The sequence below is a fragment of the Entelurus aequoreus genome, linkage group LG24 (genome assembly GCF_033978785.1).
Source record: "Entelurus aequoreus isolate RoL-2023_Sb linkage group LG24, RoL_Eaeq_v1.1, whole genome shotgun sequence".
In the NCBI taxonomy this organism is placed as follows: domain Eukaryota; kingdom Metazoa; phylum Chordata; class Actinopteri; order Syngnathiformes; family Syngnathidae; genus Entelurus; species Entelurus aequoreus.
The window spans coordinates 22,266,196-22,286,525 of record NC_084754.1 but is presented as its reverse complement, the minus strand read 5'-3'; the positions used below and the strand labels follow the sequence as shown (position 1 = coordinate 22,286,525).

The window sequence follows — 20,330 nt, the reverse complement described above, 5'->3', positions numbered from 1 at the left end:
GGGGTTTGTGTAGTCCACGCATAACCATGGGACTCTCAAAACTTAACCTACCAAGCTTGTGCTTCACTAACAAAGACAAGAATGACAATTAATTCACAATTGAGGGCCTTAAACAAAAAGGTAGCATCACGGGTGCCCAGTGACACAAGGCAAGGCCCTCAAAGTGTTTGCACAAGATGGGGTGGCTTATGTTTTTGTGCAGCCGAATAAAAACAGTCATAATAGAGCCAGCTCACTGTGAAAATTAAAAAGGATTCAAGATTGTGGATGAGAGGGGGTGTTTTAATTTTAATATTCCTAAAATGTAAACATGTTCCCATCAAAAGTTGCATTTGGATGACACTGTTGCAGACAGCATGCAAAACCCTCACCTGTTAGGACGATGCTCCCGCTCCTGCAAAAAGAGGACAATGATTCAGTCATTGCAAAGTTTTCTATTCATGCCAGGTCATGTGAAACTACATTACTTAAGTAGAGCTATAAAAACACTTTAACATCAAATAGCTACCTCCTGCATACTGTAAGCCTGAGTTTTGTCATTGAGAGACACATTATTAACTAGCGGTTTAGCAGTGTACCATAGGACTCTAATCTGCAGGATTTGGATTTGTGGTTTGGGAGGTTGTCCTCTAATTTACATAATTGGCTATGGCTCATGTGTTTTTGTTACATAGACAACTCTTTGTGTTAGTAGTATCAACATTTCACATTTTTCTCAGTACATAATAGATGATTGCTCAATTTTTGCAATTTGTGTTGTTCTTATTTTAATCTTACAACATCAGTGTTTCCCACACATTCATTTATTTGTGGCGGCCCGCCACGAAAGAATTAAGGCCGCCACAAAACTTTTTTTTATTTAAAAAAAAATAATAATAATTTTTTTTTTTTTGTCCTGTCCAGCTTCTCAGGCAAATCATATAGTTGATGTAGATGCCCATATCGGCTGTTCAGATTTACTTTACAAAAGAGAAGTGTAGGATCAAGATTTTTGGAGCTCTTTGTTCAGTGGATCAGATGTTTGATGAAGCTTTGTGTCTATCTACCACCACTACTGTTTTCTGTTTATTTGTTACTGACTGTGGCAGGACACCTCTGCCTCTGTTTCACTTTATGTTGCTGGTAAATAATATGGTTGTAGTAGTAGGCTAAAGTTAAATTATTTAGTATGCACTAATTAAAGGGGCAGAGCTTTAAGAGACATTTTAGCTTTTATATTTTTATAAGATATATTTTTTGTAAGAACCACAATTAATTAATATATTTCAGTGAATGACTTATTCTTCAAATCTGTATATAAATATGTGCATAAAGTGTTGTTATTATATTGTAAAATGGATGGATGGATGTTTAAAACAAAACTGTTATTATTAATTAGTAAGTATGCATTTTTTGAGCCTTTTTAGAGAAAATCATATCATTGTAGTAAATTATGCAAATTGATTCATGATGATGTCATGGTGACCACGCCCATAGCCACGCCCCCACCGCCACAGGTATCTTGTCAGTTTATGGGAAACACTGAACATAGTTGCAAACCTTTGGTGTTTGTAATCCAGTAGATCACTCGAGTCATAGATCTTCTGTATGACAGGTACTGTATGTTCTTTAAAGGCCTACTGAAACCCACTACTACCGACCACGCAGTCTGATAGTTTATATATCAATGATGAAATCTTAACATTGCAACACATGCCAATACGGCCGGGTTAACTTATAAAGTGACATTTTAAATTTCCCGCCACACTTCCGCTTGAAAACGTCTCGGTATGATGACGTATGCGCGTGACGTAGCCAGTTTAACAGAGGTATGGCTTCCCCATTGAAGCCAATACGAAATAGCTCTGTTTTCATCTCATTATTCCACAGTATTCTGGACATCTGTGTTAGTGAATCTGTTGCAATTTGTTCATTGCATTATGGAGAAAAGCTGAGCAAGCAAAGAAGAAAGTTGTCTGTGCGAAGCGGATATTTTGCGAGGGAAGTCAGCAACACAACACAGCCGGTGTTTGTTTTCATTCCCGAAAGATGCAGTCAAGATCGAAGAACTCGGACAACAGAGACTCTAACCAGGAGGACTTTGATTTGGATACACAGACGCGATACCGTGAGTACGTAGCTGCACTTCCAAACATTTGATCGCTTGCTATAACTAGCTCAAGCTAGTAGCTAGGAGCTAGGAGCTAGCATAACAAACACCTAGGTGTTTGTTATGCGGGATTAATTTGTGGCATATTAAATATAAGCCGGGTTGTGTTGTGGCTAATAGAGTATATATATGTCTTGTGTTTATTTACTGTTGTAGTCATTCCCAGCTGAATATCAGGTCCCACCCGCGCGCTTCCAAACATTTGATCGCTTGCCCATACGTGCGTGTCACATACGTAACTTTGGTTAACTATATAAGCTTTATGAACCTTGGGTTAGGTGAACGGTCCTTTGGGCTGAGTGAGTGTGTGTGTTGTGCAGGTGTTTGAATTGTATTGGCGGGTTATATATACGGGATCCCGTCCATATAACCCGCTCGAGCTATAACTAGCTCGAGCTAGTAGCTAGGAGCTAGGAGCTAGCATAACAAACACCTAGGTGTTTTTATGCGGGATTAATTTGTGGCATATTAAATATAAGCCTGGTTGTGTTGTGGCTAATAGAGTATATATATGTCTTGTGTTTATTTACTGTTGTAGTCATTCCCAGCTGAATATCAGGTCACCCCCGGCTCTCACAGCATCTTCCCTATCTGAATCGTTTCCACTCCCCACTAGTCCTTCACTTGCATTTTCCTCATCCACAAATCTTTCATCCTCGCTCAAATTAATGGGGAAATCGTCGCTTTCTCGGTCCGAATCTCTCTCACTTCTGGCGGCCATCATTGTAAACAATAGGGAACTTTGCGGATATGTTCAATTGACTACGTCACGCTACTTCCGGTAGGGGCAAGCCTTTTTTTTAATCAGATACCAAAAGTTGCGATCTTTATCGTCGTTGTTTTATACTAAATCCTTTCAGCAAAAATATGGCAATATCGCGAAGGGTTAGAATAGATCTGCTATCCCCGTTTAAATAAAAAAAAATTCATTTCAGTAGGCCTTTAAGGATCATGTGTAAAAGTAAAAGATGCACAATGGAGTGTTCTGCTGCAAAAATGTTAGCAAGTAAGTTTAAACTACTATTCAACTGTCCTAGCGTGCCTGAGTTGGCATGCTGGCTAACTAGTTAATATTTCTGCGTGATGTACCTGACAAAGTTCTAAGTGAGTCTACTTTGTCTCACCTCATGCTTTAATGGTGTCTTTGTCCATATCTATTGACGGAGTCAATGTGTTTGCTAGGTTGCTAACAATTGATGTTATATGCTAATATGCTAGCCAGGTGTACTCCGCGCACAGTGTCCACAATGGCAGTACACCGTCAGATACTGCTGATTTTGAAACATTTTGGGCGTCTTCAATGCTGCTCTGATTGCAAGCTTAATATGACACATTCACACAATATGTAATTATTATTTTTAGAATTTCATTGACAAACTTGAGTATTTTATACCCCCACAAAAATGTCACAATCCCGGAGATTTTTAATTGAGTCGGGATGTCGGATGTTAGCCAGGTCACTCTTGTAAAAAAAAAAAAAAAATGTCCATGAGTTTTCAAATCAATGAAATAGATGCACAATATACTTTCTTGCTAGAATAAATATTGTTCTTGTTTCTTCTTTCAGAGCCACGTTATCTTTGAGTGTTTAATTATATTTTATTTATAAGTGTTTTTTAATGATAAAAGCAAAACAGTGTTGTGCGCTTCACTTCCGGTTAATTTGACTTTTTGTCGTAGACACATCCGTGTCATATTCCTTCCAATATAGATTGATCAATATGGACTTCCCTAAAGGTGAAAGCCGTTAATGTCTCTTGTAATCATGTTAGCAGATAAGCAAGCTCAGTAAATGAGCAGTGTCACCGGTCTGCGAGCATATCAAAGTGTGGTTACCAATCACAGTTTTACGATGACTATAATACAAAATCGTAATACTAAACGTCGGGATTTTTACCACACTTAATCATGAATACTATTTATCGTTAGGTCTTTAACTTCCTGCAATGCCAAAAAGAGTAATTTAAAATAAAATTCAAAAATCTATTTGTGGTAGTCCAAATGTATTCATGGCGGGACACCATACATAATTGCATAGGAAACACCTGGTTTTGGCAACATATTTTACAAGAACCTTTACAGACAATGGTAAACAAGATCCACGACTTTAACCTGGATATTCTGGGATCTTCCTTTGCCCTTTAACAACATTTTGTTTGCATACAGTTAATTCTACAATCATTTTATTTTCAAATAGTTGTTAATTCTACTAACAAACATAACCACCTAGGCTAGGATCAAAACTCATGCTCCTACTTTGTCTTACAGTATACTCTGCATTCCACAGCGAATGCAAAGTGCTTTTATAGCAAACGACAGTATTATATCACTTTCAAAGACATTCAAATTTGAAAGTGTTTTAAGTGGTCACTCAAATTCAAAAGCCTCTGATATCTGAGGAGAATGCAGACACGCTATTGAGAATGTGCTCAGTTGAATAGCAGTAGCTGATGAATAGATTTCCCATTATCCACTTCCATCGCTCACTGACCCCTCCTTTATTGGGTGACTGCTGACTGCCGCGATTGAGGACCCAGGGAGACCACTTCCCAGGCCTCTCGAGGCAGTAGACTCGGTCCGAGCTGTCAGTGCATGTAACTGCTGATTCATTGGCTGTCAAAAGACTGCTTTGTGGATGACCACCACAGGGGGCAAGGCAGAGTGAGCCTGATAGGACTTCCACTAGTAAGGAATGTGTAACAATTTAATTTACAGGCTGTGGATTCAAATCCACACCTGACTATTGCATGGTGAAATGTGTTCAGTGACCGGAGGGCCCCAAGTTCAAGTCTCCCAAATGATATACAGTAGGCAAGGGCCCCTCCACCTGTTCACCCTAAAACAGTCCACTTAAATCCCAAACCTGCTCACTAGTTGCTGGATAGCTGCCTAATCCTCCTGTGTGTCAGTGATTTGTATGTGGCAGTACTGTAATGGTTAACTGCAGATATCCGATTTATAGTAATAAATAATGTATGTAATGTAATGTAAATTTTGTATAAATAATTAAGCTCTTTTAAAAAGGTATTTAACCTAAAATATCTGTGGTTATGGCAATGTTGTACAAACTGCAAAAATGATGCCTTAAAAAAACATTAGCTAACCAGCAGTAGCAGCCACCAGATCCAGTTTACATACTACCTGGCCAAAAAAGTCACACTAATATTTAATTGGACCATCTTTAGGTTTCCCTACGCTATTTTTTCCACAAGCTTCTGCAATGTTATATTTAATTCTGTGGCGTACGTTTTTCTTGTATTAATGACGGGAGATTCGGACCACTGCGCAAACTTTCCCCACCGTTCTTCCATATTTTAATAAACGCGTTGGACTGTTCTTAACCTGATTTGAGTATTTCCAGAAATCTCCTTAATGTTTTCAAATGTTTATACTTGCCAATAATTTATCCACCTTCTAAAACACATTAACAACTTTTCCATAACCACGCGATGCGTTTTTCTACATGGTTGTTTAACAAATGAGAAGCTACTTATTGTATCAATTAGAAAAAAATACTATATAATGGTAGCTTGGTCTTTGTACGCCCTACTTTTCATATGATTTGGTTTTTGACTAAAATGTTCACTATATTTTTGCCTTGGTTTTGTAATAGCATCCTAGTTATTGTATGGCCCAACCACTAGTGGAGGACTCAAGTCACATGACTTGACTGGAGTTGAGTTACAAACTTGAGGACTTACTTGACCAACACTGATGAAAGATTAGACTTTACTTTGACTCGAAATTACTTGACTTTTTTTAACTTAAATATTTTAGTTTTTTAACGTTCGATTACGTTAAAAATGTAAAAATATATATTTATCTTATTATATTATTATTACAACATTGTATTTTAACATAGTTTGGTGAGTTGCAATTACTACAGTGGTCAGCAAGTAAACAGAAGCAGCAGTCATGGGAGTGACTAGGCAAAAAAATAATTACATTTTGGTCCAAGAATTACATTGTCAATGACATGATCAGAATTACATCCCAGGTGTTTATTTTCATAATGGCAGACGTTGCATCATTAATATTTACATAAGTTACAGGGTTTCCCCCAGATTGCCAATATACCTGTGGCAGTGGGGGCGTGGTTAGAGGTGTGGTGGGGGTACAATATCTGTAATGATGCATATATTTTTATTAAAAAGGCTAAAGAAATGTTATACATACATTTAAAAACAAATGTTATTAATTAGTCTCATATATATCAGTGTTTCCCCTTAATAGATTAAATTGTGGCGCACTGACAGTTAATGCCGCCACACCTTGAAAATTTGAATTTTTTACGTAGACAAATTAAAGAAATATATTGCAATGTGTCTAGAACAAGACACACAAAGTCTGACGCTGTTTTTAACTTTTATTGCCAATCTTATGCTAACAATTGGTCCAGTTCCAACACACACGTCTGTCTCGGTGCGTCCCCTGACACAACACTTCCTCATTCTCCGTGAACACAGTGTGTTCACAGGGGCGGGGTTTTCTGGTAGCGGGGTTGGGGTTTGGTGGTAACGGGGGTGTATATTGTAGCGTCCCGAAAGAGTTAGTGCTGCAAGGGGTTCTGGGTATTTGTTCTGTTGTGTTACGGTGCGGATGTTCTCCCGAAATGTGTTTGTCATTCTTGTTTGGTGTGGGTTCACAGTGTGGCGCATATTTGTAACAGTGTTAAAGTTGTTTATACGGCTATCCTCAGTGTGACCTGTATGGCTGTTGATCAAGTATGCCTTGCATTCACTTATTTGTGCATAAAAGCCGCATTTATTATGTGACTGGGCCGGCCTGCTGTTTGTATGGATGAAAAGCGGACCTGACGACAGGTTGTAAAGGACGCTAAAGGCAGTGCCTTTAAGGCACGCCCCAAATATTGTTGTCCGGGTGGAAATCGGGAGAAATTCGGGAGGATGGTTGGCCCGGGAGATTTTCAGGAGGGGCACTGAAATTCGGGAGTCTCCCGGGAAAATCAGGAGGGTTGGCAAGTATGTCCAGGCCCCCGGGGACCCCAGGAGGGACAAGAGGTAGAAAATGGATGGATGGATGGATCTACAAAATGTAAGAGGACAGTTGCGGCTTTTGTTGGAATTGTTAGCATAAGATTGGCAAGATCGGACTTTGTTCGACTTTTTTAGGACTCTACAAATCAAATCAACTTTATTTATGAAGCACATTACATTATATTATTTAAATTTGTTTTCACGGTAAAAAAAAAACTCCTTTTGAATGTGTGGCGAATTTTATTTTGCTATGGCAGGCCGCCATGCTCAATTACATGTAGGGTAAACTCTTGAGTTACAAGATGATCAAATTCATTTTTTTTCCCTGAAGGTTTCTGTAAGCCATGTAGGCCTTGTAAATGATCACTTAATAGCATATATATGTAAAATATAAAAATCATCAGCTGTGTAAATGTTTAATTTAAATATAGATAATTAAAATATAGATAAGCAGAAAAAGATGGATGGATGGATGGACAACTTAAAAAATATCTTAAAGTCAATATTCTCTAGGGACACAGAAAGGAGCTATTTGCAACTTACTGAAAGTTACAAAACGGTTCGCTTACGTTACCATTAGTGTTTTAACACAACATATATTTTTTTTACAATTAGTAATTGAATAAAATGTAGTCGTCGGCCTGAGGAAAAAGTCTGGCATTCAGGCTGCCTTTCATGGCTGCTTCATGCACATACACAAAAGCAGGTCCAGAGAAGCAACCAACAAGTCACAGTCATGTCATCACAATAGGCTATACATACAATGATACAATCTAAACTATGGCAAATCGCTATTACTTGGATTTTACTGATGTCACGTCCGGTTTACGTCCCGTCCCGCCCATTGAATTTGCGTGGTGGTCTAGCTAGCTCTGTTATCAATGGGTACTATGCGCCATTTAGCCGTTCTCAAAGTATATACGAATCGTTCAAATCGCAAAAATAAACGCTTCTTCAGAGTTTCTCAAGAGGTACTCAAAAAGGGCAGAAGAGTGCAAGATTTTACGAAACGACGACAACAAAAGCATGCAGTTCACGCTCCAGTCCAAAGGAGCAGAGCCAAAGAATGCCTGAGTTTGATATACTTTTAACGGTTATTATTTCTCATTTAAGTATTATCTTTATATTATTTGTATTTCTTAAAACGCATGTTTGCTACAAGTGTTTCGAAAAGCACCAACTCGGCGTGTCGAAATAAAAGAAAGCAAATGTGAGCAAAACCTAAGAGTTAAGCTCTTAACAAAGACAACATTCATAAATAAAGCTTTCAGCATAAACACACAATGTTGACATCTAAACTTATATTTATAAAGACGGGGAAAAACACGCTAGTCGTAAACGATGCGTACAACAACAGCAACAAAAGATGGCTGATTTAGACGTGAAGTTAAATCATAAAATGCAACCTTACCCGAGCAAGAACAATGCATATTTATCCGGGAGAGTCTTGATACTGATTTCCTTTCCGCTTGTATCTGTTTTTTGCAGGAAGATTTACACCTCTTTTGTACTCAGTTTGTGTGCTGCTTGTTGTACAACAGCCATTTTGGCATGGTTGACCTCCACTGGTTTTCACTTCCAGGAAGAAGTCACATGTCGGAATACAAGCAACTATTAGCCGACAACATACATAACTAATAAAAACTAAAACTAATAAGAAAACTATCCTTATTCTCCATTATATGTGATTTGTGTAGTGCTGCAGCTATCAGTTATTTTAGTAATCGAGTAATCTATTAGTTTGTTTATTTCTATTGCGTAAATCGGATAAAGCACAATTTATAGCCTCAATGCGTACTTTAGGGAAAATGGTTGGAGATAGGTTGATTGGCAACACTAAATTGCCCCTGGTGTGTGAATGTGAGTGTGAATGGTTGTCCGTCTCTGTGTTGGCCCTGCAATGAAGTGGCTACAGACTTGTCCAGGGGTTTATCCTGCCTTCTGCCTAAGTGGAGCTGGAATAGGCTCCAACCCCTCTGCCCCCCGGCGACCCTGAGAGGGACATGTGGTAGAAAATACATGGATGGATTGTTGAAATAAACAGTGATTTTTATGCTTGCTATAACCTTAATTCTTTTTTTTCTGATATATTATGCACATCATCAACATTGAAATTGCACTAATAACGTGTGCAATAATAAAAATAAAAAACAATCTGCTTTTTGGCGTCACACAGATCTCGGCACCTACACACCACCGCTCTCATGTGCGCTCTTTCGCAGCGGCCCTGCTGAAACTATGTCTGGGTATGTAAAGTTTCAGGTACACCATGCGGTCTGTACTTTATTAAATTTTTTATAAAAATTGTATTTACTTAAACTCATGGAACAATTAATCAAAACAATCAAATGTAAATCAAAGCTTTTTTCTAATTAATGTAATTGATTAATTGTTGCAGCCCTAGATTTGTGTAAATATTTTTGGGTGTCTAGAATAAATTATTTGGATTTACATAATGGGAAAAATTTGCTTTCGTTAATGTACATTTCAGTTTTTGTCTGACTTTTTGGAATAGGTTACTAATGAAAACTGAGGTACTGGTCTGTATTCCAAGGTGTTTTGAATATAAAACAACAGTGCTCACCTGTAATTCACCATCAGGAAATCCAAACTCTTTCATAATCGTAGGATGAGCACTGCGACATTCTGGCTTTATGGAAGCGGTACCATTGTCAAACGTCTTTGATCTATGTGATCTGGTTCTCTCTCGGCCACAGGATGAAATTGGCGGATGTTCATGACAGATCGCCCAATCGGAGAAGAGGGGGCTCATGGCAAGAGGAGACTTTACTCTGTGTAAAGGTGATGACGAGATTGGTTTTGAGGGGTCTTCCTGTGTGCTCCCCATCCCAGCAGGATCCCAGCAGTCCAACACGGGACGCCGGGTGCTCCTAATCCTCCTCAAGGTAGGAGAGGTGGAGATGCGACCGGGAGCCTGCCGGTCAAACTGGAAGAAAGGCGCTACCATTCCATCATTATCAAGCAAGGGTGAATGCCTCAATTTGGAGTGTGTCCGTGTAAGTTCGATGTGCATTATCACCGGGTTGCTGGTTTGACACTCCTTGTGTTCAGAAGGCCCGCCGCCGTCTGTTTGTGTCTCTGCATTTACCACACCTGATGGGACAACTTCATTTTCCACCCATTCAATGTAACCCCAGTCCATCTTTCTCTCAGCATCCTGCTGATTGTCCTTCAGGACAACATGCTTTATTGTAGACATTTTAGCCTCAAAGGCATTGTAGAGCAGCAATGCGTTCAGAAAGCATGCGGTTTAGTGGTCTGGCTGCACATTTGCCTCTTGATTAAAGGTCGGATGAAAATCCTGCAGCATTCCAACGCCATTCACACCAATAACCTCACAAGATTCTAGGGAGAGAAATTAAACAAAAAGTCAGTACCCGCCAAGCAAAACATAACAGTTGGTTGGCCTACTAAAACTAAAACATTTAATGTTAATTAATCAATTTAAACTATTATACAAAATATATATTTAATTTATATTTAAACTATTATACAAAACATTGCATCTGGTTCAAATATAGAGATGAGGGTCTTTAATTTGACCTGCTGTTGTATTATGTCTCAAAGTGTTAACATGTGCTCAATTAGGGATGTCCGATAATGGCTTTTTGCCGATATCCCGATATTGTCCAACTCTTAATTACCGATACCGATACCGATAACTCTTATCTTACTGACAGGATGCAGTGTGTCTCCCATAACAATGTGACCTCGGACTATGTTAAGGTAACGTGCGGAGTTCCCCAGGGTTCGGTTCTTGGCCCTGCACTCTTTAGTATTTACATGCTGCCGCTAGGTGACATTATACGCAAATACGGTGTTAGCTTTCACTGTTATGCTGATGACACCCAACTCTACATGCCCCTAAAGCTGACCAACACGCCGGATTGTAGTCAGCTGGAGGCGTGTCTTAATGAAATTAAACAATGGATGTCCGCTAACTTTTTGCAACTCAACGCTAAGAAAACGGAAATGCTGATTATCGGTCCTGCTCAACACCGACATCTATTTAATAATACCACCTTAACATTTGACAACCAAACAATTAAACAAGGCGACTCGGTAAAGAATCTGGGTATTATCTTCGACCCAACTCTCTCGTTTGAGTCACACATTAAGAGTGTTACTAAAACGGCCTTCTTTCATCTCCGTAATATCGCTAAAATTCGTTCCATTTTGTCCACAAGCGATGCTGAGATCATTATTCATGCGTTCGTTACATCTCGTCTCGATTACTGTAACGTTTTATTTTCGGGCCTCCCTATGTCTAGCATTAAAAGATTACAGTTGGTACAAAATGCGGCTGCTAGACTTTTGACAAAAACAAGAAAGTTTGATCATATTACGCCTATACTGGCTCACTTGCACTGGCTTCCTGTGCACCTAAGATGCGACTTTAAGGTTTTACTACTTACGTATAAAATACTACACGGTTTAGCTCCAGCCTATCTTGCCGATTGTATTGTACCATATGTCCCGGCAAGAAATCTGCGTTCAAAGAACTCCGGCTTATTAGTGATTCCCAGAGCCCAAAAAAAGTCTGCGGGCTATAGAGCGTTTTCTATTCGGGCTCCAATACTATGGAATGCCCTCCCGGTAAAAGTTAGAGATGCTACCTCAGTAGAAGCATTTAAGTCTCATCTTAAAACTCATTTGTATACTCTAGCCTTTAAATAGACTCCCTTTTTAGACCAGTTGATCTGCCGTTTCTTTTCTTTTCTTTTCTACTCTGCTCCGGGGTGGACCGCTAGCCTGTCCATCGGATGGGGACATCTCTACGCTGCTGACCCGTCTCCGCTCGGGATGGTTCCCGCTGGCCCCACCATGGACTGGACTTTCGCTGATGTGTTGGACTTTCACAATATTATGTCAGACCCACTCGACACCGAGGATGTCGTTGTGGCTTGTACAGCCCTTTGAGACACTTGTGATTTAGGGCTATATAAATAAACATTGATTGATTGATTGATTGATACAGTCGTGGAATTAACACATTATTATGCCTAATTTGGACAACCAGGTATGGTGAAGATAAGGTCCTTTTAATAAAAAAAAAGTAATAAAATAAGATAAATAAATTAAAAACATGTTCTTGTATAAAAAAGAAAGTAAAACAATATAAAAACAGTTACATAGAAACTAGTAATGAATGAAAATGAGTAAAATTAACTGTTAAAGGTTAGTACCATTAGTGGACCAGCAGCACGCACAATCATGTGTGCTTACGGACTGTATCCCTTGCAGACCGTATTGATATATATTGATATATAATGTAGGAACCAATAACAGAAAGAAACAACCCTTTTGTGTGAATGAGTGTAAATGGGGGAGGGAGGTTTTTTGGGTTGGTGCACTAATTGTAAGTGTATCTTGTGTTTTTTATGTTGATTTAATAAAAAAATAAAATAAAATGAAAAAAAAACGATACCGATAATAAAAAAAACGATACAGATAATTTCCGATATTACATTTTAAAGCATTTATCATCTCTATGCTCAATGTTTCCTTACCATTATTGCTATGTTGTCTATTACCATTGTTGATATTTTGTCTATTACCATTGTTGGTATGTTCATTCTTCCTACATTGTTGATACAAATTATTGTTGCAGTGCAATAATTATTGTTACCTGTTATAATGCCACCATGATACAACATTTGTATTATAATCCTTAAACAAAGTAACAGTGAAACTCAATGTATTAATCACTGAATAGAGAACTGGGGGTGGGATTAAATAAATTATCTTCTTCCCACTCTATTTCAGGCACACCTGGACCATCATGCTTACATACTGTACATTACCTTTTGTATTATATTAATTGATATTATTATGTGTTGTCTACCTTGTACTTGTTTTTGTCTCCAAGGTTTGTCATTGTCATCCCATTGGGTTGAGTTTTTTTCTTGCCCTGATGTGGCATCTGAGGATGTCGTTGTGGCTTGTGCAGCACTTTGAGACACTCGTGATTTAGGGCTATCAATCAATGTCAATCAATCAATGTTTATTTATATAGCCCTAAATCACAAGTGTCTCAAAGGGCTGCACAAGCCACAACAACATCCTCGGTACAAAGCCCACATAAGGGCAAGGAAAACTCACCCCAGTGGGACGTCGATGTGAATGACTATGAGAAACCTTGGAGAGGACCGCATATCTGGGTAACCCCCCCCCAGGCTATATAAGTAAACATTTTTGATTGATTGAAACTTTTATTAGTAGATTGCACCGTTCGGTACATATTCCGTACAATTGACCACTAAATGGTAACACGCAAATAAGTTTTTCAACTTGTTTAAGTCGGGGTCCACGAAAATCAAATCATGGTAATTGATTGATTGATTGATGTCATTGCCTGAAATAAATGAAATAAAAAAAGAATGTATACGTGTAATTCTGACCATAAAAATAACAGTGAGTGTGTAAGAATTTTGACAAATTTAAAATAAGTGTGGGCGCATTATAAACCGGGTAGTTAGATTATAAGGTTTATTCCATGTGTCAATTGCGTGAGTCAAAAATTACATCACGTATGTTCACAGTGGTTCTTAACCTGGGTTCGATCGAACCCTAGGGGTTCGGTGAGTCTGCCTCAGGGGTTCAGCGGAGGTCAAAACACACCCGACTCATCGTGTAAATACAAACTTCTCCCTATCGGCGTATTACGGATACAGCAACAGCTGACTGATTTGCAGGTGTGTGATTTGTTGTGAGTTTATGCACTGTTGGTTTTGTTGTTTGAACAAGGTGATGTTCATGCGCGGTTCATTCTGTGCACCAGTAAAAAAAAAACATGGTAACACTTTAGTAAGGGGAACATATTCACCATTAATTAGTTGTTTATTAACATGCAAATTCGTAAAATATTGGCTCTTAACTAGTCATTATTAATAATGCCTTATTCGGCATGGCCTTATTATAACCCTAACCAAATAACTCTAAATTAAGTCTATTACTTAGAATATGTTCCCCATACTAAAGTGTTACCAAAAACATAACTTTGCCTTGAATTTGAAAAAAAACAACATTTTATATTTCACTAAAGAAGGGTCCGGTGAATGCGCATATGAAACTGGTGGGGTTCGGTACCTCCAACAAGGTTAAGAACCACTGCACTAAAAGGATAACAGCGTGTTAAATTCGCCTTTAAAAACGGAGTCGCTTCCACGGTTATTTTCACTACTTTGAAATGAACTCCGGCAACTTAAAATCGAGCCACCTGCTCTTTTGAGCTCGTCAGGCGACGAAGAAGGCGTAACGTTGCATCGGTCATTAACACCAACGGATGGCACCTGTGTCTAATCACCTGGCGCCTATCAAAGTTTGACAAGAAACAGACATATGGCAACTTACTTGATTATGAGTGCAAAGTAACGGCCAAGACCTGTGCGTAGTTGGCGGAAGAGGGGGAGTCCTGCTGCCCGGCTAGTGCCAAACGAAACCCGAAAAAAAAAACGAAAGATTCCCAAGAGATTTTAAGGCACAAAGTATCACCCGGATGACTGCGTGTGTTCGGTAGGCAAACACCACTAAAGAAGAAGCAGGTGGAATGGCAACATAGGGCGTGTTAGCCAGTTAGCCAAGCTGAGGGAAAGGTGCGCCTGAGCACCGCCTGCATGGAAACATCACTAGTGTCTTTGACCACACACACTCACTCACTCACTCACTCACTCACTCACTCACTCACTCACTCACTCTTGTATTTGTTGCCTTTTTGAGACCTCCGAAAAATGCCTACCTTATTATGACCACCCTTTCCAGATATATAAAAGATTTGTATTTAAAAAAAAAATAATATATGCAAACTATGTAAATATAAAAAAGCTTGTTGTGAAAAATGAGTTGGAATTTCACAAGAAAAAGGTCACAATTTCACAAGAAAAACTTAAAATTTTGGCAGTATTATAACACAAGTCAAAATGTTACAAGAAAAACTGAACATTTGTGCAATATTATGATAAAAGTTGGAATTTTACCCAATAACAGTCTCAGTTTTCCAAGAAAAGCTTAACATTTTGACAATTTAATGAACATAGTCGTAATTGTACTCGACAAAAGTCACAATTTTATAAGAAAACTTTAACATTTTGGCAATATTATAACAATAATCGGAAATTTTACTTGGCAAAATAATGACAAAAGTCATAGTTTTACTCAAAAATGTTTTACTATTTTACAAGAACAACAAAAACATTGGCAATATTGTGATAAGTCAGAATTGTATATGACAAATGTCACCATTTTGCATTAAAAAGTAACAATTTGTCATAAAAAAAAAGTGATAATTTTACGAGAAAATGTTGCAATATTACAGAAACGGAAAGAATAAGAGAAATTGTTCCCAATTTTATAAGAAAAAAGTCGACACATTGTGAGAAAAAGACTGCTTTCATTTATTTGATTGTTTTAATTAATTTTGGCCAATGGGGGCGCATTTCAATTTCTTACACACACTTGTTATTTCATATGTTGACCAGAGGGGGAGCACTTTTAAAACCGACACACAGTCAATTTGAAAAATCCCTCCTTTTTGGGACCACCCTAATTTTGATAGATTTCACCACCAGGGGTGCAAATGAGACATTCTCTATTAGATGCAATGGTTTTCCTTATTGGGACCATGATTTCGGTCCTAACTTGTTCACCGGTCCTCATATGGAAAGTAGGTTTCCTTGTTGATGTCTCAAGAAGGGTTGAAATACAAACCCACACACACACACACACACACAAACACACACGCACGCACACACATTAGTGGTAAATTTATGTGTGAACCTATTTTATCATAAGTGTATGTATCATTTAAGTCAAATATATCATTTTACAACACACACAACGATGTATCAAGTCTGAATTAATCAATTAAATCATTGTTTTGATTCCATAATGTAATGTAGGAGTGATGATGAACAGTAGAGAGCAATGTTGGCCATATCATTCGATTTCACAATGCTGGGGACATTTTTTTAGCTTGATGTCCAGCGCCTCCTAGTGTATCTATGTAACTATAACATTATATTAATTTAGTCATTTCTCCACTCATTGTGATTGCTTTTACAATTAACTACGTGTCCTAAATTGATAGACTTGGGCATATTATACGAAATTGTTGGATTGGTGAGCATTTCATCCATTTTGATTAATTATTCAAAATATTGAAGTTTGCTTAATTGCAGTGGTTCTCAAACTTTTTTCACCAAGTACCACCTCCGAAAACACTTGGCTCTCCAAGTACCACCATAATGACCAACATTAAAATACAGTTGCATAGTAGGGCTATATATTCATTAAAATGAAGGCAGAAGTTTTATTTAACGCATATATATTTAAGATTTTTGGCCACTTTAACATTACACACTGTGTTTGGATATTAAATTAAGTGGATTTTTGTCATACCACAGTTTGAGAATCACTGCTTTATTATACTGAGAGTCCACATTCGGTCACGCTGAAGGAAACTTTTACAAATGTTATTAAAACTAAATCTGTGATGTGATACACAATATGTCTACACAAAACATTATCTTATCAGTGTGTAGGGAAGAATAAAACCGTAAAAGACAAAGATAACTAACATTTGAGCAACATAGGACATCTTAAAAGTGAACTGCACTTTTTTTTATAATTTTGCCTATCATCCACAATTTTTATGTGAGACGAGCACACATATGATTTTCTTTTCTATGCATTCTAACTCGTAAATAAACACTGGCAAACAATAGAAACAATGGGAATCATTATGTCATTGTGTCCGTTCCGCCTATAAAACGCACTTAAAAAACATCCAAAAGCAACTATCAGCATTTTATATACACGCTGTAAGTATTTATGTAATGTAGTAACAGGCACATACTATTTATCAGTGGCGGGTCGTGCATTTCCCACCCAGGCCTTCAGTGATCTCCGACTTTAAGGATTACCTCTCAAAATAATTGATGTCACCACATGACCATTGCTGGAGAAATACTATACAGGAAAACATTTACACCCTACTGGGCATTGAATCACATCAACCGTATACAAAACGGGTAATTTTCTGGCGTATTTAAAAATCAATTAAAATGCATCAGCAATTAAAACATATACCGTAAATTTCTCTGCTTGGCTTATGCAACTTCCGGTCAATAAAGTTTGATTCAGAGTACACATTCTCAAAGATATATTAACTGCCCTGACCACATGATGGCGACAAATACACATGTAACAATGTTAATTAAATGACAAGCATGACACACTTTAACAACAAGAGTTTACAACTTTTAGTTGTAACAGAACAGCTACTGTCAACAACTTGCGATATGATCGGCTATCGCAACTGTCTCTTAACTCTATGTTCTCAAATTCATCCGCAAATGGTCCCGATTAGTATCCAATCACAGGACGCACAAATGTCACGTTCTACGTGAGGCCATCTAGAAGGCCTTACTGAGAACAACTCGTGATCTAGTTGGGTATCGCAACTGTCTACCACCTGTATGTCCCCGTTCACTTACAGTGCACGGACGCCCGCATTGTTGATTCTGAAGGTGTCTGGCAGATTTAGTACAGCTAGCAACATAAGCTAGCTGAATTCTGATTGGATACAAACTAAAACTAAAAACAGCACTGGAAGGAGCATAATATGACACGAAGAGAATATGAATAATTTTAGATATTTAGGGAAAGTAAGTTAAAAAAATATTTTATCTTTAATTATGATCATAATTTCTGGTTATGTTAGGCCAGCAGAGAAGGCCTTGCTGGCCCTGACGGCACACCACTGCTATTTATGTATTTGCTCATTTTAAACATTATTTTTTCAGACAACTACTACTAAAAAAGAGAGACTACATGAGAGCCAACAACGACTACTTTGGGACAAACGATGATCCAGAACCTTGTATTTCTGAGCCTGAATATACAGAGGATGAGTTATGAGTTTTTGGAAGCTGAGTGATAAGCAGATCCAGCAAGTTTGTGCTAAACATTGAATGCAAACTATAAACGAACATGTCTGCTCTCAATGGGATGCAGACTGATGGGATGTTCATATGTTCCCATTTAGATGAAGAATTAATCCTAATCCTCAAAAAAATCAATAGAAAAAACTATATGAGCGCCTTTTCGTATCTTTCTTGTCATCTCTGGGTCTAAGTTGAACGTCAAAGTTGATCAACTCCTCGGTTTATGGCAACAACCTTCTACTATACAAAGTGATGCATGATTTATAATCCAGAACAGTGGTTGTCGAACTTTTTTTTTATCAAGAACCACCTCAGAAAATACTTGGCTCTCCAAGTACAACCATAATGACCCACTTTGAAATACAGTAGCGTAGTAGGCCTAAATAATTATTGAAAACAAGGCAGAGGTTTTATTTGACAAGTTTATTTTGTATTTTTGGCCACTGTAACATTACACACAGTTTCAACAGTAAAACTGTGTGTTTGAATATTTACTTAAGTGATTCTTTGGTGTATGACTGGATGGAGCCTGCCCACCACGAGTGGTACACGCGTACCACAGTTTGAGAATCACTGATCGAGAATTAACTTTTACCAAATGAGAGGCAATGCAGCAGCTCATCGGCTCAGTAGGTCAACAGCTGTATATAAGCCAGTTACCTCTCTGTGATCACGGCGCTGTGTTGCTAAAAGTAGTTTCTCAGTGTTAGCGCTTATTATAGCAATATTGCTAATATTTGGTTAAGGTCGCGACATGTAACTAGACCAGTGTTTTTCAACCTTTTCTTAGCCAAGGCACATTTTTTTCGTTGAAAAAATCTTGAGGCACACCACCAGCAGAAAACATTAAAAAATTGAAACTGAGCAGCCGAAATTGACAGTAAAACGTCGTTCTCGCAATTGTTGGATATGAATTCAAACCATAACCAACCATGCATCACTATAGCTTGTCTCACAGTAGGTATCCATCCCCATCCATTTTCTACCGCTTGTCCCTTTAGGGGTTGTGGGGGGTGCTGGAGCCTATCTCAGCTGCATTCAGGCGGAAGGCGGGGTACACCCTGGACAAGTCAACACCTCGTCGCAGGGCCCTGTCACATCACGCCGTGACTTATTTTGAGTTTTTTGTTGTTTTCCTGTGTGTAGTGTTTTAGTCCTTGTCTTGTGCTCCTATTTTGTTGTTGATTGTCATGTCATGTACGGATGTACTTTGTGGACGCCGTCTGCTGCTCCACACGCTGTAAGTCTTTGCTGTCATCCAGCATTCTGTTTTTGTTTACTTTGCAGTCAGTTCTGTTTTAGCTTCGTTTTACATAGCCATCCCGACGCTTCAATGCCTTTTCTTAGCGGCACTTGCCTTTTGTTTATTTTTGGTTTAAGCATTAGATACCTTTTGACCTGCACGCTGCCTCCCGCTGTCGTCTGCATATTGTGATCACGACAAACCATGTTCCCGACATCTACAACGCTATTAGCTACCTGCTGCCACCTACTGATGTGGAAGAGTATTACACGGTTACTCTGCCGATCTCTAGACAGCACCGACACTCAACAACGGCACATTTGCGGATTATAGTTACTGGTTTGCAAAAAATATTTGTAGCGCAATTAGGTGAAATTACATAATCTCCCACGGCACACCAAACATCTCACGGTACACTAGTGTGCCGCGGCACAGTGGTTGAAAAACACTGAACTAGGCTATAGTTGGCGTTTTTTGTTTTTTTTTAGAGGGCTTTATAAGCGTAACAGACGCAATGATGTAATGACTCCCATTAGCAGATCTCCACTCAATCAGTGCAGTTATTGTCTTTATGCTATTTTGTGGTCATTTCAGAATCAGAATCAGAATCAGAATAGTTTTATTGCCATTGTTTGAGAACGGGTTCACAAACTAGGAATTTTTCTTGGTGCAATCGTGCAACATAAAACACATATAACACATATTTGGTAATAAAATGAGCTGTAACTGAGCTATCAGATAGACTTAGAAGGATTTCAAGGAATTCAAGGAGCTACTGTTAGGAGTTATTGTTCATTTGCCTGATGGCCGAGGGGAAAAAACTGTTTAGGTGGCGGGAGGTGTGGGTCTGGATGGAGCGTAGTCTCCTGCCTGAGGGGAGAGGGGAGAATAGTTTGTGTCCAGGGTGAGAAGAGTCAGCTGTGATCCGACCCACACGCCTCCTGGTCCTGGAGGAGAACAAGTCCTCAAGATGGACT

General features: G+C 38.5%; 1 protein-coding gene across 3 annotated transcripts in view; it reads right to left on the bottom strand.

Annotated features, from left to right (window-relative positions):
• The window catches only part of plekhg7 (pleckstrin homology domain containing, family G (with RhoGef domain) member 7), a 46,607-nt gene extending 31,773 nt beyond the window's left edge, over positions 1-14,834 (bottom strand). For all 3 annotated transcript variants that reach the window (XM_062035687.1, XM_062035688.1, XM_062035690.1), the window contains exons 1-3: positions 14,521-14,834; positions 9,731-10,512; positions 372-394 (exon numbers count right to left, since the gene is read on the bottom strand). In XM_062035687.1, the coding sequence (XP_061891671.1) occupies positions 372-394; positions 9,731-10,366 (659 nt within the window). In that variant the 5' untranslated portion in view covers positions 10,367-10,512; positions 14,521-14,834. The remainder of the gene's footprint in view (positions 1-371; positions 395-9,730; positions 10,513-14,520) is intronic.
• Positions 14,835-20,330: the final 5,496 nt, after the last annotated feature.